Raw genomic sequence first — 15,044 nt, 5'->3', positions numbered from 1 at the left:
TCTTTTTCTTTTTTCATGCCATTCTAATGAGTGACTAAAAACAATTTCACGGTCTAATCACCTGAGTGTATTCATTAATGAAATACCTGTTGGCTGTGTAGATTTCTCACGCTGTATATCTGAATATAGGTTACCGAGCAACCGTTTTGATGCAGCATGGGTTTCACGTTGACTCAGATAAATGATTGCCGTTATTTCAAACAACAGGACTCCAACTCTGATCATTCTCCGTTTCGCCATAAAAAAGCGTCATGGAGTCGCTGTTACGGCTTTTTAACCCAAGTCCAACCTGTGCACATTTATGATCAAAGATGGGCTTCTTCACAATTTCCTTATACCCTACACCCAAGTCTTGCGCTAAGCGGAGGCTATGGGAAAAGATATTTGATTAAATCGGATCCAACTCAGATGGAATTAACTTGTTGAAATAAATCTACAACTCTCGGTTGTTTTAGCAAATTTTGCTCTTTTCGTCTTCATTGTGATGGTACATTATCTTTAGATTTAGGAACCAAGAACGAATTCCTTACTTCAAAGATGGTTTGGTACTTTGTCGCAGAAGGCTTCGATTACTCCGCTGAATAGGTGGAACTATCATATAACAGCACATTGTACTTCTGAAATGGTGTTGTTTGTGATGTGTTCAAGGGTTTGAAGAGAAGAAGGAGTGTGGTTAAGTATCTCCCTTCGCAACCACGTGCTCTTAGCAATCACGTGCTTCCGGGCTGGATGCCAATAAGCAGAACGCTGGCACCTTGAGTAATGTCTTCTACTTCAGTTTTGAGCTGATTAGTTCCTTGGGAATGGGATTTCATTCACCGAAAGTATGGGGCAGCTTGTCATATACAGGAGAGAAGAGTACCTTTTGGACACCCTACGGGATGAAACAAGATCCGTCAATGGATACATACATATACATACATATACATATATATATATATATCATCCCACTCCACCCCATCCAATTCCTTACACCCACCCCCTACCCACATACCCCTACCCACATACCCCTACCCACATACCCCTACCCACATACCCCTACCTCTACTCCCACCCCCAGCCTAACCCACACTCCACCCATGCCTTCCCCACCTCCCAAAACCCTCACATCACACCACGCACACACTACAACTGACCAACTCCTTTCTCCCCTCCCCATTTTTTCACACATGCATACGTCAAGATCACCAGCATTCTCTCTCTCTCACACACACACAGCTCCTCGTTCTTCGGTCACCGTTCTTTCTTCCCCCTTTTCTTATCTCCCCTTTTTCTTAGCTCTCCTGCGTGAACTTTCTAAACTTCCTGTCTGCAGAAGCCATGATAGATCGTTGACCAAAGACCATTCAATTTTTTTTCTCCGTGTTTTTCTCCTTGTTTTCTCCGTATTCTTTCTGTTGAAGAGCGTAGCTTGAAGCGTTAAAGACTTTCTGTATTCCCGCAAACTAATACATCCTTTTGTTGTTTACACCACCTGTCCTCGTCTGTTGTTGTTGTTTTTCGTACATTCTCATATATATATATATATATATATATATATATATATATATATATATATATATACATATATTTGTTTTAAAACTCTGAGCAAGAGATATACAGCAGCGACACCAAATAGTAATGTTTATATGCCAACAGAATGTGGCAGTCCTATAAAGGACGATGTTACTGTTGTTTTAGACCCAGGAAAATATCTTTCCACCTGGCCATCGACACACGGTCTACCTCTTTTGTGAGTGTCACGTAAGGCTAGAGATGGGAGTGATGACCTCTCTTGAAAATGCTATACGGACACAGACTCTGTGTCGATTGCCAGCTGGAAAAGATGTTTTCCTGGGGCTAAAATAACAGTAGCATCGTCCTTTATAGGACTGCCACATTCTGTTGGCCTATAAACTTTACTTGTGTGTGTGTGTGTGTGTGTGTGTGTGTGTGTGTGTGTGTGTGTGTGTGTGTGTGTGTGTGTGTGTGTGTAAATGAAAAACAAACTGAGCTAAGCGAAATAACTCAGAGAAGCCAGGGGCACGAATTTGGACATCAAAAACGAATAATGGTAAGTTAAATACGATACATAATACATTCTTGATTTATTGAAATTAGTTTTGCTTCGAGAGAATGTAAGCAAATACCTGGTGGTAATTACGACAGATTCCGCATGAGAAGGGAAGATAATCTAAAGGAATCAACAGCTATCCAGAACCGACGACGAATTCAGGGAAAAAAAGCCTGTTATTTTAGAGTCAAGACTAGAACTCTCTCTCTCTCTCTCTCTCTCTCTCTCTCTCTCTCTCTCTCTCTCTCTCTCTCTCTCTCTCTCTCTCTCTCTCTCTCTCTATCTATCTATCTATCTATCTCTATCTCTATCTTTCCCTTTCTCACATACGCAGAGAAAAAAATTAATAAATTCGATTAGCATTTCTAAGGTCCCAGTTTCGCTCCGTTGAATGACATTTTGGCAAAGTGTCGACCCACACTCATGAGTGAGATTAAGTAGACGGAAACTGCATAGAAGCCCATCGAATGGGTTATATTTGTGAGTCATGAAGGTACTACCTTATCATACAATGCGTCACGCTGATTCCACTTGAGTATCCCGTTAAGGGAACACGTCTCCAAGACGTACTCATTCGCTTAAACGCTAAACCAATGAGTCGGGCATTCAGTGACTGACATAATCATAACATTATCCATGCAGAAACTAATGAAATGCCGAATACAGTCGGTGAGTCACAATGAGTTGTATATAGCAATGGAAGCTGTGATATGATGTAGTATCTATTGTTATAGTATGACGTATCTAGAGGTGATACGATATATCAATTGTTATATGATATAAAGAAATGTGTTAGTATGCTTGATGTGTTAGTATGAAATATGATGTGGTTTTGTCTAGATAACTGGGTGACTAGTTTCATATCACACCCGACGTGTGACACGTAGATCATAAATCTATCATTGGACTTACTCAGTGTTCATGGCTAAGACAAATTTCCCACTAATGGAGTCTTTGAATGTTTCGTGCCTATTCTGAGAAATCCAAATATCAGAAATAACCCTGAGTTCAATATGTTAAGTCTACTGCTCAGATACTCAACAAAAGTGTACCAATTGTTACATAAAATTCGATTTTATGACAAATGAGCTGATTTTTCAAACTTTATTAGAATCGGTTAAAATTGTGTCGAGTATTAAAACAGTACAGAAACAACAGGAAATCAAGTATTCCAAGTACTGAAAACAGATTTTAGAAATGGTATTTTTTTCTTCACTGTTTCACTAAAGATCTGTCAGTAAAAAAAAACACTTCAGAATTATACCAAGAATGCAAGAAAGATATGAAAGCTGACCATAACTTCGATTAAAGAAGGAGATGAATATATCTTAAGAATTTATCTCTACTCCAAAAGGAATTTCTTCTCATCTCTAACAGGAAAAGTTTTGTCAGGAGTGACGTGTGTGTGTGTGTGGGTGTATGTGTGTGTGCGTGCGTGTGTATCTGTGTGTGCGTGTGTGTATATCTGTGTGTGTGTACGTTGTGTTTGTGTGTATGTGTGTGGTGGGGGGGAGCGCTCAGAAAGAGTCAAAGAGACAGAAAGTAACGAGACGCAAATGAAGACAAGATATCAATGAAATATTTGTCAGGGTCAGGTGTGTGTGTAATCATTTGTATAGACCCCAGAGTATTACTGCTATTATATTTGATCAATTAATCAACTTCAGAAAGACTGAAAGCAAAGTCGATACAATCAGGATTTGAATACAAAACGGAGACGTAGAGCAATGTTTTGTTTAAATGATTCGGTTAGAGAAATAGAAACAGGACCCCTAACACTGTTCAGGGCTTCCATCAAGGGCGGGAAGAACAGAACCAGAAAGATATCCTCACACTGAAGAGATGGCTTTGTTAATTGCAGATATATTCCACTAATGGTCGCCAAGGGCCAGAAATTAGAATTAAATCAAAGACACGGACTGAATTTATGAGCCAGGAAGGGAACTCTCTCTCTCTCCCCTTCTCTCTCTCCCCCTCTCTCTCTCTCTCTCTCTCTCCCTCTCTCTCTCTCTCTCTCTCTCTCTCGCTCTCTCTCTCTCTGACAGTTTCCCACGATGATTTTGTCTCTATCAATTTTCATTCGGAAAACTTTGGTCGACCTGAAGATGCGACAAAAGAGATAATTGAGCAAATGGTACCTCGTAACGAGATCGAACCTTAATTCGCATGTTACACACCCAATATCTTCAGTCCACGTCTACACCTATGCATGTAGCTCAGTGTCCTCCCGTTTGTAAACCTGACACAAGATCACTCATTTTTTTTGGGGGGGGGGGGGGGGGGGGACAGTTAATTAAATAGATTCCAGTCGCTCAGTGATGCTTCAGTATATCGCCCCCAGAGGAAAGAAAATCAAAGGTAACTTCGATGAGATTTGAACCCAGAACGTAAAAAGTGAAATTAAATACCACAGAGCATTTTGTAACCAACTTTATGACGGATTTGTAAATAGAAATAACCTGTCTGCTATAGGCACAAGGCCTGGAATTTTGAGGGAGGGGGTAAGTCGATTACGTTGACCCAATATTCAACTGGTACTTATTTCATCGACCCCCGAAGGGGTTGAAAAGTAATGTCGATCTCGGCGGAATTTGAACTCAGAACGTCAAGACGGACTAAATGTTGCTAAGCATTTTGTCCGCGGTGACAACAATTCTGCCAGCTCGCCACCTTATTTGTAAATATTGATTTCAAATTTTAGCACAAGGCCAGCAATTTCGAGGGGGGGGGCGGCTAAGTCGATTATATCGACCCATTGTTCAACTGGTACTTATTTTATCGACTCCAAAGGCAAAGTCGACCTCGGCGAAATTTGAACTTATTTGTAAATATTAATAAGACGAAATAGTGGGAGTAGATTAATTTGACTCGATCCCAAACATATGACTGGTACTTATTTTCACCTCCTGTCTCACCCACCCACCCCCACCCCCCGGGATTGGTGACGTGTTGCGTCAACCTCGGCAAGGTTTGAACGCTGAATGTAAATGAGGAAGGTTCGAAACTAAAACGTACTGAAACGCATGTAGGCTACGGGTGCGTACAGTCTGAGACAATATCAACTGCATTCAATATTATGGTTATTAAAGAAATCGAATAACTTACCAATATTTCTGTTCTAAGATTGTTTTCTCATTTGCAAAAAGAAAAAATTGTTCCTTATGTTTGTATTTCTGATGGAAATATCACCTGACTTGAAGGGGGAAAAAATGTCGAATTCAAAAACAGAGAATTTAGAATAATAGAGAAATTGATAAAAATTGGTTCTGTTTATGACAAATTTCAAAATAAGAATGACAAGCTTTACGGTAATTCAGCTTTTATGTAAAACTTCTCAGCATTTCATCCGTAAAATGACTTCACCGGCCAACAGAACCGACACACAAGGCATACACACACAATCGCTTTCTCTCTCGCTCTCTGTCTCTCTCTCTCTCTCTCTCTCTCTCTCTCTCTCTCTCTCTCTCTCTCTCTCTCTCTCGCTCTCTCTCTCTCTCTCTCTCTCTATCTCTTTCACTCTTTCCCTCACACATAAATGTCTGTTTATATATACATGTGTGTGTGTTTGTGTGTGCGCCTGTGTCTGTGTGTGCGTGTATACATTGACAGATAAAGAAATAACGTAAACGTATTAATGTATACACATTAGTAGAAAGACGTTTAAATATGCCACCACACGTTTATACACAAAAACATACATACATGCAGACATACATACACACACACACGTGTAGATATATATATATGTATATATATATATATATATATATATATATATATATATATATATATATATAGCTTTTATCTATTATCTTTTACTTGTTTCAGTCATTAGACTGCGGTCATGCTGGGGCACAGCCTTGAAGAATTTTTAGCTGACTGAATCGACCCAATAATAATTTTTTTTTTTAATCCTGGTGCTTATTCTTTCTCTTTTTTGCCGAACCGCTAAGTAACGGTGAGGTAAACACACCAGCACCGGTTGTTAAGCAGTGGTGAAAGACAAACATAGATACACATACATGCATGCATAGAAGAGACATACATACATACATACATACATACATACATACATACATACATACAAAAAAGCCCTGTTGATGTTGAAATTCCAATGAAGGAGCCTTGGATCTAGGTTAGAAACCGGCTCTTTCTCCATTGACAAGAAATCTTGAAATAAAACTGAACATTGCCATGCATACATACATACATACATACATACATACATGACGAGCTTCTTTCAGTTTTCGTCTCTCATGACACTCCTACATTCCTGAGCCTGAACCCACGTTGGCGTTGAATATTTTGCACTAGCTTGTCTCTGAATCATATCAGTAGGGTGGAATAAGTTTTTGAGGTGGTGTGCAAGCCTTATTGGACCTAAAATTTTGCATAGGCATTGCTGGCAGTTTGCTTCAGCAATGTACAGTGATGGACGTCCTGGGTCACCAGTGAGCAACTATAAATAATATAAATGATAATAATGTGTGTCTGTGTTCTTTGTCGTTAAAATTATTGCAAATATACACTACAGATAATAATATGATCCAGTGAAGCGAACACGGAATTATCCATCGAGGGAATTTACTGCGTGAGTGACAACTCCTTGTAGTCTTAGATGTTAAATACTAATCGATGTGGTTAGCCATAACCTGGAACATAACTGAGAGCTACCACGGTATCCACCCGGATAATATAACCCTCTAAACTCACACTAATATACATATATGATTCTTTTACAAAAATAATATTAACAGAGACTTCGAAGTTGTAATATATACACAGCATATACATATATTCATAATATAATGAAAGATAAATATATATATATATATATATATATATATATATATATATATATATATATATATATATATATATATATATATATATATATATATATATATATATATATATATATATATATATATATGTATATATATATATATATATATATATATATATATATATATATATATATATATAGATATATAGCATGGCCGCAGTCAAATGACTGAGACAAGTAAAAGAATAAAAGAATAAAATACATTTATATATATATGTATATATATTCTCACGTGCACGCACGCTCGCATACCCGTACGCTCACGGATACACACACAGGGATACTCCGAACAACCAATATTTTAGCATCCGGTTCGTTGAACTACAAACATTTTAACTACATATTCAGTATTAAAAAAAAACGAATTCGACAATAAAATATCGCTTCATTAAAATACGTTTTCTTGAATATAATATTGAAATAGGGTTAAATGCGGAATGCAAACGAACAAGCGGTAGTCTTCTGTGTCAGGGAAAAGTCAGTCAATATAAACTGGACAAGACTGGTAAAGTTTGTTTTCGGCAAATATTATTGAATAAAATGATTTGTCGTTTTGGCTGGTCAGTGAAGGATGAAAAGGTCAGCCTAAAACTAGAGTTGATGAATTGATTTGGTCGGAAGCAGGATCAGCAATCAAGGGAAGCTCAGGATGCGAGATGAAGGATGTAGGGTCTGAAAGATGAACAATAAATTAGATGCAGTTGAGGTCGTGTGTCAAAGTATTACAGGGGAGATGAGGAAGAGGAAGGGAGATGAGGAAGAGGAAGGGAGATGAGGAAGAGGAAGGGAGATGAGGAAGAGGAAGGGAGATGAGGAAGAGGAAGGGAGATGAGGAAGAGGAAGGGAGATGAGGAAGAGGAAGGGAGATGAGGAAGAGGAAGGGAGATGGGTGGGGATACAACAAACAAGCAAACTGGTTCTAGTATTATAGAGAGGAGGAAATGGGGCAAGAGTATCGGAGCAGAAACAAAGCCCTACTTGGTGTAATAGTACATCACCTGTACAATTACACCGAGGCACAATGAGACGGACAGACAGACAGACAGACAGACAGATAGACAGACAGATAGATAGATAGACAGACAGACAAGCAGACAGACAGACAGGCAGACAGACAGATAGATAGATAGATATATAGATAGATAGATAGATAGATAGATAGATAGATAGATAGATAGATAGATAGATAGATAGATAGATAGATATACAATAATGTATGTTTTTCGTACAGTCATTATACCAAATAGATCCCAACAACTTTCCCAAATTAATAATGAAATAGAACATATTACGCAGAAAGCATTGTGATTAATTTCCACATAAAAACCAAATGAATTACCAGCGTTGGCCAATGAACTCACCTCGCTTGACTGACATAACTTTTCTCGGTCAATGAAAAAGTGAAAAGCGCTTCTCATTTTGAAAAACATGTTAAAAACCGGCTCCAGCTCAGCAATTTGTGTGTGTGTGTGTGTGCATGTGTGTGTGTGTGTGCATGTGTGTGTGTGTGTGTGTGTGTGTGTGTGTGTGTGTGTGTGTGTGTGTGTACACACGCACGCACACACATATGCACACACATGTGTGTGTATATATCTATCTGTCTATATATATCTATATGTCTATGTGTGTGTGTATATATATATATATATATATATATATATATATATATATATATATACACATAGAGAGAGAGAGAGACATATATCATTATTGAAATAAGATATATATTTTTATTTTAATACGCATACACACACACACACACACATATATTTACAGAATGGCTGTGTGGATAAGTAGCTTGCTTCCCAACCACATGGTTCCGCGTTCAGTCCCACTGCGTGGCACCTTGCGCAAGTGTCTTCTACTATAGCCTCAAGCTGACCAAAGCCTTGTGAGTGGATTTGGTAGACGGATAAGCCCATCGTATATATATGTAGGTGTGTGAGTCTGTGTGTGTGTGAGTCTGTATGTGTGTGTATGTATGTATGTGTCTCTGTGCCAGTGTTTGTTCCCCACCACCATCTTTGTGCCTAGAGTAGAAAATAATATTTTTTATACGGTTTCTCATCACATTTAATTTTAAATAATACAATGGGATTTTGTTTCAAACATCGAATGGCTCAGAGAGTCCATCCGAATAAAAGAGAAATCAAGGCGGTTCGTAGGTAAAAAAAATGGTCGCGAACCACTGAAGTAGAACCAATTCTACTACGAGACAATTCTCTCTGACCACAGATGCACAAGAATGTCGTTCATTTTTAGAAGGATGCCAATGTTATGGTTTGTCAGGTGTGGATTTCATACGTTCCACTCCAATAACAACACTAAAACCTTGCTTCAATCAACGGAACATTCTGCTCATGAAATTAACCTGAAAGTGGCTGAGCACTCCACAGTCACGTGTACTCTTAACTTAGTTCCCATAGAGATTCAGTGTGACACAGAATGTAACAAGGCTGGTCCTTTGATCTACAAGTACAACTCATTTTTGCCTGCTGACTGGACCGGAACAATGTGGATAGATAGATAGATAGATAGATAGATAGATAGATAGATAGATAGATAGATAGATAGAGAGAGAGAGAGAGAGAGAGAGATACGCGGTACCTATTTACTGTTATGATCCTTAATAGAACCAGGTGAAGGTGATTGCTGTTTTTCAAAACAGCCAGAATTAGATGAAAAGTTTAGAAACTTTTGTTCAATCGATACTTATATAAATAAGATACTCTTAATTGGAAGCTACAAAACTGATAGACAGGAAAAATATTTATCAACACAATTTATAGTTTAATAAATATTGTTTATTTATTCACATCAAAAGCTAGTTTAATAAATGTTGTTTATTTATTATATTCAAAGGATACCAATTAGAAATAAATTGATTTAAACATTATCTCTTTGCATGTCTGAAATCTCGTACAGTCATCCCAAAATGTGGAGGAGCTGGGTGGCTGACAAAGAAATTTATCATCGCTAGTGTCCCGTCTAACCAGCCTACTAGATGGTACTCGTGACGTAATCTGATTGTTCCAGGGCCTCTGCCTCTCGATCACAACTGTAATGCTGTGTTTTGGCAAAGTTTGAACTTTTTAGAAGAGAACATTTTTTTCTTTACTCCTTTTTATCATCATTTTCATTATTTAACATTATCCCAAAACACATCTAAGATGAAAAAGTTCCCATCGCCTTCAAACAAAACGAATTTCTTCAAGGGATACCAGATGAGCCGCCTATACCGAGATACATCTCAGTCAACAGCTTCTTTCTTGAATGGAACATGATACCACAAAACGTGGCTGAAAAATGGACTTGATATATCCTATCTGGTGGAGCTACCATGTTCCGGGGTATCATGGCCCATTCAAGTAGGGAGTTCTTGACTGAGATATATGCAGGTATAAGTGGCTTATCTGAGGCAGACACATCCAGCCAAGCACAACGCCTGCTTTTACGCAGATGAAGTCACCCTTCATTCTTCTTTACCATTCTGCATTCAGGTGCCATCTACATGCAGTTTAGTTGTCTCACGCTAATTCTGTACTAAATCCAGAGACGTCAGAAACGTTAAACATTCTTACATTGGGTTATTACAATCTTTTCTCTTTAAACAATCACACAAACGCGCGCACACATTCACGCATATACAGCTTTCTTGTTCTTGTTTTCGTTCTTGTGTACATTCGTTTGCTTTTCCCAGAAGCTTAGTGCTTTTAGCTTAATGCTTTGGCGCTTGTTAGATTCAAGCGGTCGCAGGGTTAAAAAAGCGCGAAATCGGCTGCGAATGGTCTGTGTATCTAGTTTTCGTCCAGTTTCCCATTTGTTATGTCAGCGTCTATTTTCCCTACGTTGCTTGTTGCGTTCTTTCTATATATATATATATATATATATATATATAGAGAGAGAGAGAGAGAGAGAGAGAGAGAGAGAGAGAGAGAGAGAGAGAGAGAGAGAAAGACAGACAGACAGACAGACAGACAGACAGACAGACAGACAGACAGACAGACAGACATATTCACCGGGTCGGGTCTTTAGACAATTTCAAAATGTCATTATGAGAAACTTAGATGAGGTGGCAACTAAATTTTTATTGCATATTTAATATATATTATTACTAAAGTATTTTTAATGATATTTAATAGTTTTGTTAATGTTATTTTTTTATGTTTCACGCTGCAATTAATGTTGATTTTATGTTTCTGACAATTACTACTCCACAAGAGAAAAGAGACAATGTGTGCCTTGGCTTATCGAAACAAAGTTGGATATTCAAACATTAAAAAATTACAAAGTTGAATATGGAAACCAAGCTGCGGTACGTCAGTTGATTTGCAACTGACGTAAGCAATTTATAGAGACAGGGATGGTGCTACGCAAACCAAAGAATGGACGGCCAAGAACATCTAAAGAAGATATTAAGCGTACTCATCAGTCATTTCAACGTTCTCCATCCTTAGAACTTCCTTAGAGCTTCTGCTCTACTGCAACTACCGAGATTAACAATTCATAAAGTGTTGCATAAGAATCTGAGGCTTTATGCATATAGAATTCAATTATTGCAACCAATTAAAGGTAAATGACAAACTGCAACGAAAAGAATTTGTTGCTACAATCCTACAAAAATTCGAAGATGACTTTCTTGGTTGTATCATTTTACAAATGAGGCAATTTTCCATGTATGTGGGAAAATTTAAGTAGCATAATGCAAGAAATTAGGATCTCCATCTAAATATCATCCTTTAACAAGATGGAGCATTATCACATTGGGGAATAAACGTTCGCAGATTTCTAAATGAAAGGTTTCCAGATTGCTGAATAGGAAGAAGTGACCTGATTCCTGGGGCCCCTAGTTGCCCAGATATAACGCTCATTGACTTCATCGCGTGGGGCTGTATGAAAGATATTGTGTACTACACTAAAGTAAAGGACTTCGATGACCATAAGCAAAAACTAATTGCCGTCATTACGACTATTGATGAATGTATATTGAGAAGGATATGGACAGAAATTGAATATCGATTAGATTAGATGTACTTCGTGCACGAATGGCGTCCAACTATTTCTATATAAATTTCACTGTTTACTTCATATTATGTAAACATTTCAACGGTATCCAATTTCCCTTCTAATTTTGCTAAAATTTTCGATTTATATAATGACTCTATGGACATCCTGTATATGCACGCGCGCGTGTGTGTGCGTGTGTACGACGGGCTTCCTTCTGTTTCCGTCTACCAAATCCACTCTCAAGGCTTTCGGCTATAATAGAAGACACTTGCCCAAGGTTCCATTCAGTGGGGCTGAACTTGGAACCATGTGGCTGGAAAGAAGTCTCCTCACAACACAGCCACCCCTGCATATATATTTTTTACTCATCGCACACTGTATGTATATGTACATATATATATGTACGTATATATATATATGTATATATATATATATATATATATATATATATATATATATATATATATATATATATATATATATATATATATATATATATATATATATATATATGCATGTATATATATATATATATATATATATATATATGCATATATATATATATGTACATATATATATGCATATATTTATATATATATATATATATATATATATATATATATACGTGTGTCTATATGTGTGTGTGTGTGTGTGTGTGTGTGTGTGTGTGTGTGTGTGTGTGTGTGTGCGTGTGTGTGCGTGGTGTAATGGCAGTCAACTTGATCTTCACAATAAATTTCATTCTACTCTTTCTATGAAATGACACCATAACTAAATGTCCCGTTGTTGAAGGTGATTCAAAATAATAACCTTATCTCAACACACACATAAGCACACTCACTGCTACGTGTGTATTGTATTCGATACTGTTACAGTGCATATATATATATATATATATATATATATATATATATATATATATATATATATATGTATGTATGTGTGTATGTATATACGTGTGTATGTGTGTGTGTGTTTGTATATATATATGCACACATATATACAACGTATGCATTTGTAGATTTCGGTATGTACGTTAGACTATATTCAAAGGTGTGACGAAGACAGCAATCCCCTGACATTAGTTCTCTGCCTACACTCGACCTGTTTCTGTGCGTAACAAAAATAGTGATGTCGAAGAAGTTAAGATATGAAAATAACTGGCCATATTTCCTAATAACCTGCTGAAACAGTTGATATAGCGACGAAAATACCCAGGGCTTTTTTTGTTTTGTTTTTTATGTGTCGTTGTTCATGCTTAAATCAGGAAAGCAGCTTTTGAGAATCACTCACCGTAAAACCCCACAAAAAAAAGAGAAAAGAATAAAGAAAGATATAAAGGGAAGAAGGAATGTCTGTGAGAAGATAACGTTAAGCAGACGACAATTGGTTGGTTTAATGATTTGGTTGTTATTCATCCATGTGGAATCGTCACACAAGTCCTGAGTCAATATATGAACGAGGTTAGAACAGAGTGTATTATTACAGAAACGAAGAAAGTAAAGAAGTGCACACACACACACACACACACACACACACACACACACACACACACACACACGCACATACATACACACACACGCACGCACGCACATACATATAATACATATATATGCGTGTGTGCTTGTGCGTGCACGTGTGTATGTACATGTGTATGTGTGTGTGTGTGTGTGTGTGTGTGTGTGTGTGTAAAATAAAAATATCCTACAGAATCATGGTTAGTTTCCATACAAAGTATTATAAATACTTTTCATTTCAGTCATGTGTATGTGTGTATGTGTGTATGTGTGTATGTGTGTGTGCATTGTGTATGACCAGGTTAAGAATCTCATTTCTACCATTATTATTATTATTATTACTATTATTATTATTATTATTATTATTGTTGTTGTTGTTGTTGTTGTTGTTGTTGTTGTTGTTGTTTAAATTATGTTTATTATTGTTGTTGCTGTTACTACTACTACTACTACTACTACTACTTCTATTATTATCATTATTATTATCATTATTATTATTTTTATTATTATTATTATTATTATTATTATTATTATTATTATAATAAAAAGGTAAACAAAGAGCAGACAACGCTGTAAAAGAACGATAAATCAGTAAAAAGTCGTGAAACAGAGCGGACATGTTCGCAACCATTTATTATTCCAGACGACAGAAGATTCAAAGAAAATTTGAGTGAATAGAAATTTAACATCAATTGAATCACACTTTCTCCTGAAGTTAAAACAGCAGATGATAGTGTGTCAGGCTGTCATCGAACCAGTCGCTGGTTCGTATCTCTTCACCAATCCTGCATGATCCCGTGGCCAAAACACCACTCTTCCTTGTACAGTCAACTTGTAAGTAAGTCCCAGACTCCTTTAAACACATAACTACAAGTATTTCGTCGCCTGGGATGAAAAGAAAACCGTCCCTACAAATTTCATCTGCGATTCAGTTATTATTAAGCTGATGGTGGCTTCTGAACTGTGAGTGATTCCACAGTTTAAATCAGTGGTACTCAACCATATTTTGATTTTGGACCCCTCTGATTCCTATTTTACATTACTGGACCACCATAGCTATTCACTATTTTAAAGGTCCTTTGAAATATTGTTAGGAATTGCATAAAAAATTGTTAAAATATTTTGTGTATTGTACAGGGTGGCCACTAAAAAAACTGAAGGGTTTGAAAAAAATCATAACTTCCTCGTTTTCAGTCTTTTTTTTTTTCCTTTTTTCTTCTTGCATGTTGTAGAGCAACTCTTGGAGATTAAAATGGTTACGTATGATGTCCAGTAGCGAGTAAATCTCATTGATTTTTTTCTATTCCAGTGAAAGATCAATTATTCAAACTCTGAGAAAATACCGGCAGCATTTTACTGTCAGAGTATCTGTTATGTTTCCCTCGGGTGACTCGCAGAGATAACAAAACGAGTTATACAATTTAATTATTACATTTATTGTTCAATTACATACAAAGAACGCACTCACCCAATGTTCGTTATGAATAAACAAAAGTCATGTCCGCCATATATATATCAATGACATTTTACTACGACAGTCCCACAAGACAACAACAATGAAACAATGAACTCAGACGAACCACATGACACACGGAACGTCAGACGAATTACAAATCTAACA

At 37.0% G+C, this 15,044-nt stretch overlaps 1 protein-coding gene across 2 annotated transcripts in view; it reads right to left on the bottom strand.

Moving 5' to 3' along the window:
* LOC106878296 (chitinase-3-like protein 1) overlaps positions 1 to 5,444 on the bottom strand; it is a 43,519-nt gene extending 38,075 nt beyond the window's left edge. The window contains exon 1 of one of the 2 annotated variants that reach the window (XM_089356025.1): positions 5,159 to 5,444. Coding sequence is in view for 1 of the 2 variants with exons in the window: in XM_089356026.1 (XP_089212152.1) it covers positions 87 to 158 (72 nt within the window). In the remaining variant the exon portion in view is untranslated. Of the gene's footprint in view, positions 1 to 86; positions 159 to 5,158 lie in introns of those variants that run through there. The other variant, XM_089356026.1, reaches the window with a different exon arrangement.
* Positions 5,445 to 15,044: the final 9,600 nt, after the last annotated feature.

Source organism: Octopus bimaculoides, chromosome 8 (genome assembly GCF_046866305.1).
Source record: "Octopus bimaculoides isolate indiv1 chromosome 8, ASM4686630v1, whole genome shotgun sequence".
Taxonomy (NCBI): Eukaryota; Metazoa; Mollusca; class Cephalopoda; order Octopoda; family Octopodidae; genus Octopus; species Octopus bimaculoides.
The sequence above is the reverse complement of the archived record's forward strand: the minus strand, read 5'-3'. Positions and strand labels throughout refer to the sequence as shown.